Source organism: Ammodytes marinus, assembly GCF_949987685.1.
Source record: "Ammodytes marinus genome assembly, chromosome: 21".
Taxonomy (NCBI): domain Eukaryota; kingdom Metazoa; phylum Chordata; class Actinopteri; order Uranoscopiformes; family Ammodytidae; genus Ammodytes; species Ammodytes marinus.
The window spans coordinates 16,919,367-16,935,518 of record NC_137225.1 but is presented as its reverse complement, the minus strand read 5'-3'; the positions used below and the strand labels follow the sequence as shown (position 1 = coordinate 16,935,518).

At 40.1% G+C, this 16,152-nt stretch overlaps 2 protein-coding genes across 4 annotated transcripts; one reads left to right on the top strand and one right to left on the bottom strand.

Annotated features, from left to right (window-relative positions):
* Nucleotides 1-100: 100 nt before the first annotated feature.
* On the top strand, nt 101-16,120 carry acad11 (acyl-CoA dehydrogenase family, member 11). Of its 3 annotated transcripts, none has more exons than XM_080050338.1 (20): nt 101-390; nt 519-618; nt 903-1,028; nt 1,328-1,489; nt 1,591-1,755; nt 1,844-1,985; nt 2,127-2,248; nt 2,456-2,562; nt 3,037-3,148; nt 3,593-3,670; nt 4,040-4,178; nt 4,528-4,635; nt 5,455-5,553; nt 13,659-13,728; nt 14,374-14,459; nt 14,589-14,660; nt 14,929-15,083; nt 15,241-15,357; nt 15,627-15,736; nt 15,819-16,120. In XM_080050338.1, the coding sequence occupies exons 1-20, from the start codon at nt 269-271 to the stop codon at nt 15,931-15,933; spliced, it is 2,307 nt and encodes a 768-aa protein (XP_079906464.1). In that variant the 5' UTR covers nt 101-268; the 3' UTR covers nt 15,934-16,120. The 3 variants fall into 3 exon arrangements, with proteins under 3 accessions (XP_079906464.1, XP_079906463.1, XP_079906462.1); XM_080050337.1 differs by having other exon boundaries at nt 2,124-2,248; XM_080050336.1 differs by having other exon boundaries at nt 2,121-2,248.
* On the bottom strand, nt 8,447-11,799 carry ackr4b (atypical chemokine receptor 4b). The gene is made up of 2 exons (XM_080050339.1): nt 11,692-11,799; nt 8,447-9,684 (listed from the first exon to the last, which is right to left on the bottom strand). The coding sequence occupies exons 1-2, from the start codon at nt 11,692-11,694 to the stop codon at nt 8,563-8,565; spliced, it is 1,125 nt and encodes a 374-aa protein (XP_079906465.1). The 5' UTR covers nt 11,695-11,799; the 3' UTR covers nt 8,447-8,562.
* Nucleotides 16,121-16,152: the final 32 nt, after the last annotated feature.

The following is a 16,152-nucleotide window of genomic DNA, read 5'->3' as shown; positions in this document are numbered from 1 at the left end:
CACATCGATATGTTCCTACATTATTATAGGAGTATTTTTTCTGTTTCACACGTCTTTCGGTGATTTGAGTCGACCGTAGAATATTTCCTTTAATTGAGTATTCAAACTGCTGCATTTCTGTAAGATAAATTACGATAAATATAATTGTTTGTTTTTTATTGAGGATGTTACGTTGGTGTGCGCAGCCGTAAAACGCTCCCACCACTATCAAAAGTGGTAAAACAACAGAATGCACCTGGTAATTATTAATTTACTCGTCTAAGAAGACATGGAAGAGCAGACAACTCCTGTTCGAAAGCAACATGAATTCGACGTTGGCAGACTTCAGCGATATCTGTCTGTCAAGTCACTGGTGTCAAATAATGACACACTCACTGTCAGACAGTATAGGTATGCCGTATAGCTTTTATTTTTGTTTTGTTTCGTTTGTTTTTACAGTTTCTCTGGAAGCTAATGTTGTACAAGAAGTGTCAACATATAACGAGCTAAAAAGCTTTGCCTGTTGTCTCTTTTACCAGTGCTGGTCAGTCCAACCCAACCTTCCTGATTCAAACACCACGTAGAAGCTATGTCCTCAGGAAGAAACCCCCAGGACAGCTGCTGCCAGGGGCTCACAAGGTGAGGTTTGGTAAAATGTATGTTTTTTTCTGTTCTTCTGTTTTTATTTTTCAGCACTGTTGAGTTAATACATTTTAATTAAATCTACAGCTTTCTAAAAACAATGTAAAAAAAAAGTTTCCTTCAAAGAATGGAAGTAGGCCTATGTAATTTGGTATAGTTATTTAATAAATTTAACTTGTTCCGAAAGTATGAAGGTGTGAAGAGAATATCTTTAGGCCTAGTGTTAGTGTATGGGTGATCTTTAAGTAAAGAATGGTGGATCTTTGTGACTCTGTATTCAGATGGACAGGGAGTATCGGGTGCAGATGGCCCTGTTCTCTGCCTGCTTCCCTGTACCTCAGCCTGTCTTGCACTGCTCTGATGCTGAAGTCATTGGAACAGAGTTCTACCTGATGGAGCATGTGAAGGTATGTGAGCTTGCAAGGCCAAATTTCACATGAGTATAAAGTCCTGGCATCTATTTGCTTGACCTTTACTCTATATTCTAATGATAAAAAGATCAGATTGGACTCACCTGTGTGTGTGCTTGTGGACACACACACACACACACACACACACACACACACACACACACACACACACACACACACACACACACACGCTAACTTATGCCAAGGTTCTAAACATGTACTTTTCAAACAGATAATTGCTAAATGAAAATATACATATTTTGACGGATCCTCTTGTTTATCCGTTCCTATTACAGGGGCGTATATTTAGGGATTTGCGTCTCCCTGGAGTGAGTGCAGCAGAGAAAACGGCTCTCTATGTGGCTGCAGCGGAAGTGTTGGCAAAGCTACACACACTGGACCTTGCATCACTGAACCTTCAAGGGTACGGGAAAGGATCAGGCTACTGCAAGAGACAAGTGAGATAACACACAGCAACCGTTTAATCAAAATAACAATACCCATGTTCTACACATTTACTTCTGTAGCATTCCGAAGTGTTTTTTCCCCTTGTATAAAGGTGTCCACCTGGACAAAGCAGTACACTGCAGCGGCCCACAGAGACATCCCTGCCATGAATGAACTGTCTGAGTGGTTGATGAGTAATTTGCCAGCCGACGATAACCAGGTGACGCTTGTCCATGGAGATTTCCGATTGGACAACTTGATATTCCATCCGACAGAGGTACGTACGTCTTTTCAAAAAATTATAATTATTATCTATATGCTTCACGTGGCTGTGGCGCTTTACAGAGTGCTTTTAATGTCATTAGGCACGTGTGATAGCAGTTTTGGACTGGGAACTGTCTACCACTGGGCAGCCCTTTGCTGATTTGGCTTACTTCCTCATGCCTCACAACTTGCCCAAGAGCTTCAATGTCATGAGCACAATTAGTAGCTTAAAAGGGATAGAAGGTAATAATGGCAAAGAATGATCAACTCTGAATAGCATTGTGTTCTTACTGTAAATTTACAACATACATTGTCTTAACTTGGTCTCTATCCCATTAATTTTTGTACCTTTTATGTCGCCTTGTCTCTGCTGCTGAGGAGAAGGTATCCCAACTGTTGATGACTTGATCTCTATATACTGCCAGTGCCGGGGAATTCCATCTGCTTTGCCACAGTTGAATTTCTACATGGCACTGTCTGTCTTTAAAATGGCAGGGATTGCCCAGGTCTGTACATACACTTATACATAACAAGTTTTACAACAAATGTATTAGTGAAATACAGATTTGAAATTCTAACTGCGGTATAAGATCCTCCCAAGTTGGGATACTTAAAATGTCTAATATTGGATTGCTATTGCTGGTTAATTACACTGTGTAGATTTGAATCTAATATTTGTCAATTTCCTTTTATTCACCTTTATTATCCATCAGGGGGTCTATGCACGCCACCTGATGGGTAATGCCAGTGCTCCCAATGCTGCTGAGTTCGGCCACTGTGTGGAGCCCTTGGCTAAGGTTGCCTTGCAGCTTGCACAGAGGTTGGTTCAAGTAAAGGCTACTAAAGCTACATGAGAATATATTTTTGGAGGTTTTTAACATGGGACGTTGGAAAAACACAGTGACTCGACAGTTACTTCTGAGTGGATGTTTGTGTTGGTTCTTTGATGTCAATGGCTCTCTGACTCAAATGTACTTTGCTGGTGTCGTTCTATCCAGAAGTTGTCACAGATGACCACTGACGTTGATAGAAGTTTTTGAAAGTCATTGACTGTTTTGCAGCTATTAATGTTATTGATATGTGCTAATATAATGAATAATAACTTGATATAGTCAGCATTCATAGTATAGAATAGAATAGAATAGAAAAGTGTCCAAACTCAATGTTATTGTCTACAAGTAACAAGATTAATTCCACCTGCTGACTCAACTGTAGCCAGCATAAATGGGAATTTGGCATCCAGCTGCTGCTTCTAATATTCTCTGTTGACTTGTGAGGTGTGTTTTCTTTCCAGGTCTGTCCCATGTCTGACAGAAGACAGTCTGTTTCTGCAGACAGCTAAAGGCCAGGCCGTTCTCCAACAGGTCAAAGACTTCATGGGACAATACGTGCTTCCTGCTCAGGAGGTCAGTGCCAAGAGGCGCCAGAGACACAAAAGAGACATTTGTTTTGCCCCGATGGACTTTTAACTTGCACATGAACGGATTTGTCACAGCACACCAAATCATTCATGCAGTCAGGAATCACTCATTCCAGCGAAAGCACAAGGAGTCTATTGATAACAGAAATTATATTGCAAGCAGAATCATCAACATTGGCAGGGCATCATATCAGTCTTAATGCAGTGCAGCAGATAAATAGCTGCGTTTCTAAATCCTGTTTGAGACAGATTGTGTATACCAATGTGTTCCTCCTATAGAAAACAACTGCAGAAATAACTACATTGACACACTGTAAAGTAGGAAGACTATCTATTTTTTATGGTACAGCTTCTCAGTAATTACGTGAGTATAGACTTCAAAAGAAAATGGTTCAATGTTAACAATCGTGTCAAAAATGGTTTTCTCCAGAAAGTCGCAGAGTACTACTCCCAACATGCTCAGTCTCCACAGAGGTGGCACACACCCCAAATAATAGAAGAACTAAAGGTATGTAAAAAATTAAAATATTTTTTTAAATGTTTTTTTTTTATTTAATTTGGTGGCTACATTTCCTTTTCAAAAGCATATACAACCAACAATACAGAGCAAAAGAAAAGCATCCATAAAATAACTTCAATAAAGTGCTACTTCAAAACATCTATCCATCATTTTCAAAGGCCAAGTTTGTTTAAAACATGTTTATACAGGGCTCCTCCCTTCTGAGTCAGCCACACATTGCAGTCCATCATTTCAAGTTTCAATAAACAAAGAATCCATTCCAAATCCATCTATTTATTAAACAAGCGTTCAGTTTTCTTTTCAGTACATAAAAACTTTGTATTTCCGAATAATGTGTGTATATGTGTGTGTCCCCAGGTGAAAGCCAGGGAGGCAGGGCTTTGGAACCTGTTCCTGCCTGCAGTTAGTGGTCTCAGTCAGTTGGACTACGCTTATATTGCAGAGGAAACTGGACGCTGCCTCTTTGCCCCCGAAGTCTTCAACTGCCAGGCTCCTGGTAAAACATCCCACATGGTGTTAGATTTAGACATCATTAAGAGGCCATAGACAATGTAATACTTAAAACATGACCTTGCACTTTATATACTGTAGATTCAACATAGATTACATTTCCTCATGTTCTGCATAATATCTTGCATAGTCAGGTAAAATCCTATCCAATGGCAACTTTTTATCATAACCATTCATTTTGGATTTTTTGAACATACAAATACCCCAAACTGACGTTTTTTAAGATTTTTGTTTTTGTCAAATCAGGTAAAACATTGTAATTCAAGTCCTGGAGGACATTTTATTTTCAAACTTACTGTGTGTGTCTGTGTTTGTGATATGGTGTTTCGCCACAGACACAGGCAATATGGAGGTGCTCCACATGTTTGGCAGTGAGGAGCAGAAGAAGAAATGGCTGGAGCCTCTGCTCAGAGGAGAGATCCGCTCCTGTTTCTGTATGACAGGTATTTAAATATGTGCTTCATGCTGTATGTTACTGAGCATACCAAATACTGGACAAAGTAAACACACCACATTCTCTAGAAGCAGTGGAGATATACGTAAGTGATGAAAGTGTAGGGCTTGTAAATGAAGAAATAAAATTATTTAGGGAGCTTCTTGGAACACTTGCTGTAATAATCCAAGAGCAAATGTCCTGCTTATGTTCAGAACTCAAATATTTGCTGAGGTTTTCTGCCAAACATTCCATTTGATGGTTCTGGTGTTAAATGAGACAGGTTAGACTGCTGCCCGGCTGCTACCAACTACTGTAAAAAACTATTTGTTTGGAAATTCTACATTCCAACAGCAAACACTAGCTCTCTATGAGTAATATCTCCCTGTGTTCTCTCCTCTGCTGTCCACATTGCTTGGAAACAGCGACATTAGGTTGCCAGCGATGATTACAGTGGGTGTGAACCTCCCCTATGGTTTTTCGTAATAACAGATGTTAATAAGAGGTGTTTCAGGCTGTTTTTTGTCCCCAGTTTGGTTGAATTATAAGAAACAGAAACCTCTAGCTTTTGAAGAGAAACAATGGGTACTTTTGACGTTTTTGGATGTAATTGTTTTTGTAAAGTTCAAGTATGAAAATGCCTCTGCTTGTGGTTTGGGCTGGAATTTTGGAAAAAGTTAGAACTAAAAGCAAATGCAGGGGACTGGAGATGTGCAACTTATTACAGACTTAAGTTCAGTCTTATTTATTTAATTTTTTTATTATCTTTTAGATAATTTAGAATATAATTTTTTGTGATTTTTAAGATAACCTGTGCTCCCATCCACAGAGCCCGATGTGGCCTCCAGTGATGCAACCAACATGGAGTGCACTCTTTGCAGGGATGAGGACAACTACGTCATAAATGGAAAGAAATGGTGGAGCAGTGGTATGTCCATTTCCATTTCTAATATTTATATAAGAAGATTTATTTTATCCCACCAAGAGCAATGAATAGTTTTCTGCTCCATTTAGTACCAAATATGCCATTAGACACAAGTCAACACACAGCAGGGAGTGGTGTATATCTGTCTTGTTTTCCTTGCTTTAAATCATCAATTAAGTCAGCAAGTCCCCTTAAATCAAAGAATGTTTTTAAAAGGGTCGAACTGAAATAAAGTTACTGCCCATTAAGTACTCAAGATATTTTAGATGTAATCAAGATGTTACCGTAACAAAGCACGATAGAGATAAATACTTACCCAAACTGCTAACATATGGACAACAAAGAAGCAGTGGTGATGACTCATACAAGTAGTATTATACAACATGGTTTCCAGCTAAAAATACAAAATCCATTTCATTCTGGAAAATATTTTTAAGAGTGGCTTCAGTTTGCCAGCCGGTTGGACCAGTAAAAGGGCATGGTTTCAAAACACAACTTGGAGTCAGTGTGATGATTCAAGGTGACAAAGATCACTAAATGCCCATTGTATACATGTTAGTGTAACTGTAAATGCCTCCAAACTGTTGACGCTACACTGAATTGAGACATTAAGACTTATCTGTGATTCGTGTGTGAGTCAGTATGTTACTGGTTTATAGTGCTATGACCTCAAACTTTGATTACCACTATAAATACTTTTTAGTTCAACAATATAAACTATGAATTAAGTCTTTAGGATTTAAGAAACAGTTATTTCTTTATGTCCTCAACTCATATTAGGGTTTTTAGATGTTTGTTGGACACCTCCTCAATCACAGAACCAAAAGATATTCCAGATGTTTCCTCTGAGACAGATGCGGTCTGAGGTTTTGACTTCCAGTTTGAAGGAAAACGGTGGCTTGTTGTTTTTTTCAAAACTGCACATTATACTAGTTGCCCTCGAAAATTTGAAGCGTTTTGGTTCACCGAAAACGAGCAGAATTTCCATTTAAAAATTATTGTTTTTGTTTAGTGCATGGTCCTACCTGTCATAAAGGTTTATAGTGTTTTGATAGGTCATTAGCTCCCTTACTGTTTTTCTATTTCCTGGAAGGGAAATTTCCATCAGTAGACAAAATCCTCTGGGGTTCAGAGAACACATTCCTGAATGAATATATCTCTCTGCTGATAGGTTGATAGCAACTACCATACATTCTATGACCTGTAGGTGCGTTTGTGGCAAACCATTCAAGAGTGAATAGTGCTTTTAAGCTATGCAACGAGTCATAACAACAGAGGTTGTCATAACAACAAAAGGGAAAGTAAATTTAGACAATGTTGTGTTAATTGGGTGAAAGGATGTTGTGTTGCTAATGGTATCGTATTTAGTGTGGCTGACATCATGGGTGTGTCATAATAAGTTGTCGGCCAACTTGTCCCCTAAAGGAGGATCTGTGGATTTGTTTATTTTTGCACAATAGAGGACTGAAATGTAACACTTCTTTGCTGTATTTCATTATGATTACACAATAGCAGTTTCAACTTTGGCTTGTTTTTGAATGACCGCTACCTATTATGGACTTACCTTCCAAACTGAAGTTAAACCTACTGGAAATAATCACATTGTAATCCACATGCACTCCAGAAAGATGGCGTTTTCTTCTTTCTTTCTTCTTATGTTCTTCTTGGTTGAGTAGCTAGATGGGCGGGTCTGTGGATGTTGCCGATCAGTCACTGTGACGTTGGATCTATGTAGCACTGTCCCATGGGCATGATAATGTACCAAAATGATTCCCAGACCTGCATTCTTGTATCCTAAAGCCATAGGCCTTTTGTATTTGCATAAACACTCACGCAAGCGAAGGCGACTGTACGGGTGTTTAACATTATAAATGCTGGTGGAATTGAATCATCATACGAGTCATTATGTTTTGATTCCCTTCAGGTCAAGTTAGGATCCTTAAGTCAAACAACGACATGATTTGGTGTTACAGTCCATAATGTTAGGACACAAAATGTCTGAAAACAAATGACTTGTTCCTTTACTCTGTAAGAAAAGCCTGATGTACATCTGGGTCCGCCCATACATTTAAATGAAAGGCAGATTGTAGATGCAGAATTCCACAATGGCTTATTGAGACACAACTATGAAAGGTTATGCTCAAATGAAAGCATCCTGTGTGTTTACCTTTTGTTTAGTTTTGCAACATGCAACCTAACTGTACTTGGAGACTATTGAAACTGTAGCCTAAACTATTGTCTCTAGTCAGACACGCATCCAAGCTGTTACAGTGGAAAGAGGATGACTAACGTGTACTGCAGATGGAAAAAATGGTAAACAACGAAAGGTTTTACCTCTAAACATCTTTATGAGTTATCTGTGTTGGATCTGGTCGGGATGTTTTGTCATAGCTGCAGTGTGTACCAGCTTGATTAAAGTAATGGAGTTAAGTTAGTTAAATAGAATTCTGAATTGTGCTCCACTACAAACCATTTATTCTTCCAAGGTAGAAAGAAAAACACCAGTTACGCTTTTGGCTCTTCTAAGGAACATGCCGCTTCCCATGTTTATGGCACGGAGCGGTCATTCCTGCTGTTTGCTGCTCTGTGTTTGTTTGCCAAATGTTTTTTCGCCTTAATGGGTTACCCACTGTTCAATCTAGCCGACACTTTTCCCCACCCAAAGGCACGGGATGTATTCAAACAAGATGCAGATGATCTCGTGAAAGGCAGACTGTTGAATTGAATTGGTTTTGTTGTAGAAGCCCTCAGAGCCTCTTGAGCTTCAACTGCATAATTGCAACATATGTTGGTCTTTTAAAAATCTTTATTCTTTTATTTAACAAAAAACATAAGTTATACAAAATACTTTGCTTAGTGCATATCACTTAACTGTACACACATATTTATGACACCTAAGAATCAATATTTCTGGTTAATGATGTCTATCTTGCACGATGTGAAAATATATATACATAGAAATATAATTTTTGTAAAGTTGTTTACAGGAACAATAGATACACGTTTTGAGTCTTAAATAGTAAAGGTGCTGGTGGCTTGGTCTTCTGAACCAGACTGGGATTGCGTTTGAGTGCACGTTTTGAGTGCAATCTCCACTGCTGGCTCCTCGTTGACATGTCTTGGGTGTCTCCCGAGGCGCTGCCCGAGATGCTTTGCGGCCTTGAGGACGTGTCCCCTAAAGGAGGACCCTATGAAGGCGTAGAGGACGGGGTTGATGCAGGCGTGGGTCAGCGCCAGGCTCTCCGTCACTTGCATAGCCCGATCCAGGCCCTTGCTGACCTCGCAGTCGGTCACCAGGTGGTAGATGGTGTCCATTGCTCGACACAGTTTGACCACGGTGTAGGGCAGCTGGGTGAGTAGGAACACAGCCACCACAGCCAGCAAGACCCTCAAGGCACGCCACTTCCTGTCCCTCCGCAAGCCGTCCGCCCGGCTCAGCGCCCGGCCCACCCGACAGTAGCACACCACCATGACCAACAGAGGCAGCAGGAACCTAAGGGTCACCTCCAGCAGCTCCAGAGAGGCTTTGGCAGGTCGGCCCATGCTGGCTGGGTAAACAGACGTACAGGCCGTCCTGTGATGGGAATGCTTCACCGTAGAGAAGACCAGTTCAGGAAGGCCGAGGAAGCCGGCTACAGCCCAGAGCACCGCGCACACCAGGAGCCAGCGCCTCCTTCCCTGGAGACATGTGCTTCCCCCTGGTAGTTGGGCTACGGCCCGGTAGCGATCCACGCTGATGCAGGCCAGCAGCAGCATGCCACAGCTGAAGTTGGTGCTGTAGAGGAAGGAGGTGAGCTTGCAGGCGGCCGGGCCCAGCTTCCAGCCGTGGACGGCGTCGGCGGCCCAGAACGGCAGAGTGAAGAGCAGCAGCAGGTCGGACACGGCCAGGTGGAGGATGCACATGTCGGTCAGGGTCCGTAGGCGCAGCTTTGACACGTAGACCACCACCACCAGAGCGTTACCAGCCAGGCCCAGCACCAGAGCCAGGCCATAGATCACTGGCAGGAAGACGCCGGCAAAGGAGCGCACTGCCTCCTTGTCACAAACGCTGTGTTCATAGTCGTATTCGTATTCGTAACTCTCATTGAAGCTGGCGTCCATATCGTCGGGATAATAGAACTCATCCATTCTTTTCTGTACAAAAAAACAAAACATAGAACAATTTAGAGAATTTAAATAACACACAAATGACCCTCTTATACACAGCACTGTTGTGCAATTAGAAATGGAGTGCAGTTGTTAACCATTAGCTGCTTTTCACCAGAAACAGGAAAAAGGAGCTCTTTCTGCATTGTATCAAACTAAGGAATCTGTCCTGCATGGTTTCCCTAATGGCTTAAGCCCTGTCTGTCTGAACTGTGTGTGGGCTTGAATAACCCCAGTGAACACAAAGGGAAAAAAGCGGACAGGAGACTTGCAACTAATTACCGTTTGTATTCTGTTGGATACTAAGTGATGTATGGACTAAGAAATGGCAGCATTTGGTTCACTACTTCTTTAATCACAATAGCTTTTTATTAAATTATTTTATTTTATATGTAAAAAGATCAGTAAAGCTGTCCCAAATGCATAACAGCTGCACTTAAAAACTGATAACATCTACTAAGTATTATGGGTAGTGCTTTTTCTCTGTATAGATACACTTCCAATGTATTTTCCTTCTTTCAATGATACATGTAAATTTGTCTGTAGGATTTGGTCAAAGTGGGGAACGACAGGAAATGTGTTGAGGGAGGGAAGAGGATGACACGAAATAGCAAACAAGGTCTCTTGACATATTCAAACCCAGGATGTTGCTTTTACTCTATGGGGTATTGACTGGCTTCACAGGACATCCCCTTGAAGTACACTTTCATCCCCAGTTGTTCCCTCCAAATGGAGATGTCCTGTCTTATGAGCTTTTGTGAAAACATGGTGGTGTTGTACGTGGGGGTACGCAGTGACTCTTTCTGGCTCTCATCTAAAGCACAGATCATTCTTGTTGCTTTGAAAAATATCTCCTAAACTTGAACAAACTGAGTTGATAGTTTTGGTTGGAAGTTCACATAAAGATATGGCTGAGTGAGAATCAGAATATCATGCGTGGCATATTTTTTTTTAAATCACTGTCACTGCTAAGATTACAACAGCTGTTTATGAAAAGTGTCCAAGTTTTTTATATAATGGATAATTATCCCCGGTATGGGAGAAGCAGAAGGTAGTTAAACAGATGTTCATCGGAACATGCACAAAAATGCCAAGAATTCCAGTGCTGTCAATAGCATTGCTTCATCGGTTAGTGCAGCGTAATAGGTTTATACGTGTTTTTATGTAATTAAATGTGGTGGTTTGGTCATCACAAGCTAATTTGAGATAAAATCTAGTTGAAGGCCAAGATATGTATATTTGGGTATTTATTTAATAGTTTAATAATGCAATGAATAGTAATACTTTTACTACTACTAATAGTAGTAGTACTAGTAATACTTTTTTGTCAGTAATGGATCATAATTAAATATAGCCTTGTTTCACTGCTGTTTGTTTAAACATTACTGATGTAAAAATTAAAAAAATTACTTTTAACATCAAAAAAACAAATCATTTTGAATTCTCCTATTACATATAAAGACAAAGCCTTGGTTAATTACTACACCAAAATTACTCATAATGATAACAATTAGTATAATAATAATTTAAATATGAATAATGATGACAAGCTTTAGTCATATATGTCACATGTTTTAGAGAGACTCTGCAGAGATGACTGTAAACAGGCAAACCGAAGGGAACAGACTAAGTTTAGCTTGTTATCATTACCTCACTCTTGTTTTAATAATGTCATAAAAGATCCTCTGGGCAGGACTTTGACTGTTCCACTCACTCTTACAGTAAGTGAACCTCTGACTATCAGGAAAAACAAAGTACAACACATTTCAGTATAAATCATGGTGCAGTTAGGAAATGTAAAATGCACTGAGCTTGTTGATTGACTTCAAGTTAACAATAAAAACAAATAGAATAGCATAACATGTTAGGTCCAAACAGTACTCCATATGCAATTCATTTTTGTAGAATGAAAACATTCAAATACCTGTTTGGTAGTAGTAAAAAGTCACAAAATCTTAAATGAAGTGGTAGGTAGAGTTGACATAAAGGTCTTACCATGTGTCTGTTCCTTGTGTGGGATTTGAGCAGTTGACGATATAAATCCTTCTTAAATCACACACCTAACAGTTTCTATGAATCCTGTGGAGAAATGCTGTATGCACCACAGGACTGAAGTGACTGTTGGTGTGCCTCAGCCCGCCCCACTCCCTGCCCTGCTGACACACTCTCTTTTCCACGTAGCTCTCCATGCGTGCGTGTGTGTGTGTCCGTGTGTGTGTGTGTGTGTGTGTGTGTGTGTGTGTGTGTTATTGTAGGATAAACAGATAAATAAAAATTCCTTACTGTCTTTGTATGCAGTACTGTGCAAAGAATATGTGTTTAAAGAGAAGCCATTTTTCAACTTCATATAAGTTGTGAACTTAATCTCTCAAAGAAGGAGTGTCTTGGTGGCTGCCCTCTGTTTATTTTAAGAAAAAAATTAGGATATAAAATAAATAACATACCACATTGCACTATTTACACAGCTTATTGTGGTTTTCCTGGGATCAGTTATTGGTTTATTACATTGTGTTGTAAACATTGTTTAACAACCTCAGTCACAGAAGCAATAAATCACTGGACTTAATGAAAGCTTTCTGCGCGAAATACTTTTAACTTGTAATTTATGAACGGTTTGGGTTTCCTTTTGGTTTTTCACGACTGGAATTTCAGCTTCCTCAAAAATTGTTTTTTAATCCCTCTCTGTCCTTGTTTTTTAATCCCTCTCTGTCCCTCTTTATGTGTCTGTTGATAAATCAATTCATTAAAAATCAACAATGCAAATGGAATTGGGAACAGAAAATATACAAATTATTCTTATTTCTTTTTTTAACATTCAGCATTTGTTTATTCACGTTTGTCATACTGACATGAAAGTTGAAAAAAGCCTCATAACAAAAGATGTGGAATGTCAATTCTCAGGAGGACGCGTTGCTGGGTTGGGAAGGTTTATTTTTCATTCCAGAGGTGATGGGACATGTTTGGGCACGACTGTCACATGCCAGCAGTGCTCACCTTGTATTATGGATCACAAGACTCACGGGGAAACCCAACCTGCCCCCGAGCCAAACGGGCTTTCCTTAGAAATGTGTCTGTTTTTTGTTTTTTTTGTTGAGTGGAGTCTGGTGTTAATTTTTTTGTACTTAGTTACAGTGCGAGCATAATCATTGCATGTGTCTGTTTAGATTTCTGCAATCAGAGCCTGTGTTGAAACACTAAACATCTGTCAGATTGTGTTTGTACGATAGTCCACAATGCACTCATGCTGTGAATATTCAGACCGTTGATGGCACGTCTGTTGCTGCCTGGTGTCCATGTGTCCAGTCCTCCGTGGACAGGTTTGCCACTTGGGACAGGAGTATAGACAGGAAGGCAGACTATTGGTCAATCTGTGCGCCCTAGGGATCCAGGGCCGCAAGGGAGACAGTTTGTCTGAAAGAAGACTCCCAACCAGGGAAATTCCAAATATTTTTTTGAATTTGGTCAGTATCACTCATGGCCACTCTTAACTATGTTGTCATCAAACATTTCTCATCATCACTTTGTTTTCACTGTTATGAGTTTGTGTAAAAAAGTATCTATATTATGTTGCCCTCTAGTGGGTGTTTTGTATGTTTTTACTGCCCTAAAATAAGCATTTCAACAGCAAATAATCAAGTTTAGTTTCTCCCAAACATACAAGATGGCGATATGACAAATTAAATGTTACTCAAATCGACATCAGGAAATGTTAATCGTCCCATGGCTTTCTCAGTTGGCCATTTTCGTGACATAACTCAGTTACTGGTCACATCCATGTTTAGCACTTCTAAGTAAACGACACACACACACACACACACATGGTTTTCCGAAGCAGGTCGTGGAGTGGCCAAGGACAGAGTTGGACAGTGAAAAGTTGCTAGTCCCATTGTTTGTCACACCACCAGACTGCAACAAAGCATGAATACAAATGAACCACAGCTGCTCTGACTGTTTTCCACCAGGGGCCGGCAATCCTAAATGCAAGGTGGCCATTGTGATGTGCAGGAGCGGTTCTCAGCATGCCGGCAGCAGGTCAGTAAAATAGTTGGTGTTATGAATAATATTGACACGTCTTTTTCCTATTGTAGTGAGTGGAAGTATATATTTTTAAAAAATGAATGTTTCACTCCTGTTTCTATGCATATTATATTTGAATGACTTTGTGCTTGTCAGTGTGGCTTTTGCACCTCATGCTATTTTTCTGATTCGTCATCCTCTGCACTACTATTATGATTGAAATGGACTTTGGCTAGGTAACAGGGCGTACTTTCCCAGAATGCACCTGAATCTTAACTCCCCTGTCTAGCGGCCTGATTCACATGACATAAAAACGTATCAGGTTTATCTGGCTGGCAGTTGTTCCCACCTAAATCTTGTGGTTTGTGTGTAATTGGAAACAATCTTGTAATATAACGCTCAATAGTGACAACATTTAAGATGTTCATGAAAGGAAAACTAAACAAAACAATAAAAAATGTCCCACACCCAAGATATGTAATACACTTTATCCTTGTTCTGTCAGTACACACCCAATCTTGTTTGCAAAAGGGAGTCAAATTAAAGGCATTCTCACTGGCAGCATGACACTATTTTACATGGTGGTTGTGGAATTTTAGATGTAAGGAAAACAGTCAAATTGTTGTTGGTGTAAACTTTGGTTATTTACTTTTTTCTTAGGCATGGCCAACACAGTATGATCCTCGTCCCTATGGACACACCAGGTGTAAAGCTCGTCCGACCGCTCACTGTGTTTGGACAGGATGGTAGGATTATGTCATTACATTTTCATGTGTGAATGTTTTTTCCATGTATTTTATGAATGTATTTTTAGCATGCAAACATTCATGACAAATGAGCTTTCCTGAACATTTCTGTTTTGTTTCTGTACTCAGACGCCATCCATGGTGGCCACTTTGAAGTGCACTTTGAAAATGTGCAGGTCCCTTCCTCCTACATTATCCTGGGTAAGAGAAAACGTATTGGTGTCTGTTTCCGCCTTTCACATATTTACTCACACTTAGTGTTCTTAAGAAGCACGCAACCCCTATTAAGTCATACAAATATATTAATCCTTATCATTCCTTTTATTATGTTTTGAAAGTGATATTGGTTTGACAATTATGTTTGAGCTCACAAAGTCAAAGATAATAATAATCTCCCTTCTGTGAGAATTCATGGTATCTCTTCCTGTGTTGTGTCTGTGTTGTGTCCCACCTGTGTTATTGTTTCCAGGAGAGGGCAGGGGATTTGAGATAGCCCAGGGTCGCCTTGGGCCGGGCAGGCTGCACCACTGTATGAGAGCTGTGGGTCTGGCAGAGTTCGCACTGGAGCTGCTCTGTCAGCGTGCCGCCTCCAGGAGTACATTTGGAAAGAAACTGTACCAACATGTACGTGAATATTGACCCCAGATTCCTTACATTTTATTTTTCAGGGCGAGTGTACCGAAGCACGTGTTGAGCTCTAGCCTGCTGTTGACACCTAGTGGAGAGATGTTGTAGCTACAACTTGAGAAGTCATGATCTCCGTCCTCTGTTGTGTGTGTAGGAAGTTGTTGCTCACTGGATTGCAGATTGTCGTCTCATGATAGAACAGACTCGCCTGCTGACTCTGCATGCTGCTCACGCCCTGGATACACTGGGCAGCCGGGTGGCTCGCAAACAGGTGAAACTTCAGTCAGTTTTGGACATAGTTAGATTAGTTACATGCTGTGTCTCAAATCATACTAGTTTTCAACAGTAAAAATACTACATACTTAACTTAATAGTGTAAGGTTTTTGAAGTTAGTATCCAAAAAATAGATTTACACCCATATAAAAGTATACCCTACTTGTCCTACCAATAACAGAAAAAAATTTATAAGCATACCCACTTAGAATGTATGTGGTATGGATTTAGAACTTTTTTTTAACTGTTGCTGGTCTGCTTCCTAGATTGCAATGATCAAGGTGGCAGCAGCCAGGATGTCCTGTAAGGTGGTGGACTGTGCCATACAGGTGTATGGAGGGGCAGGTGTGTCTGGAGACGTCCCACTAGCACAAATGTAAGTTTGTTTTTTAACACATGAATAAAAGGAACATTAAATTAATCTCCTTCCTGATGCCTATACGACGATTCTTCCTCAGGTATTCATACGTGCGGACTCTACGCATTGCTGATGGGCCCGATGAGGTGCACCTGTCTTCCATTGCTCATCTTGAACTGAGGGATCAGCTAAGGAAGGCACAGGCCAAGCTCTGAAATAGTGGACTTCACTTAACTGCCTTAAACACTAGTTTCACTTCCCATTAACTAATTGCTAGGTGGGAAGCAATTTCTAATCAGCATTTTGTGAGATTTTGCTACCAAAACTACATGTAAATAAATGATTTATATTACTGTAGCTGTAGATATGACTGAACATAATTCCATTAAAAGATTGATTGTACACATTTGAATTAAAAATGACCCTTGTTTATT

What these genes read in the sequence shown, in the direction of transcription:
- acad11 (XM_080050336.1), top strand. Translation starts at nt 269, where the DNA reads ATGGAAGAGCAGACAACTCCTGTTCGAAAGCAACATGAATTCGACGTT. An exon ending in CTCCTGTTTCTGTATGACAG is followed by an intron (nt 4,636 to 5,454) that starts GTATTTAAATAT and finishes TCCCATCCACAG; the next exon opens with AGCCCGATGTGGCCTCCAGT. An exon ending in GCCGGGTGGCTCGCAAACAG is followed by an intron (nt 15,358 to 15,626) that starts GTGAAACTTCAG and finishes TCTGCTTCCTAG; the next exon opens with ATTGCAATGATCAAGGTGGC.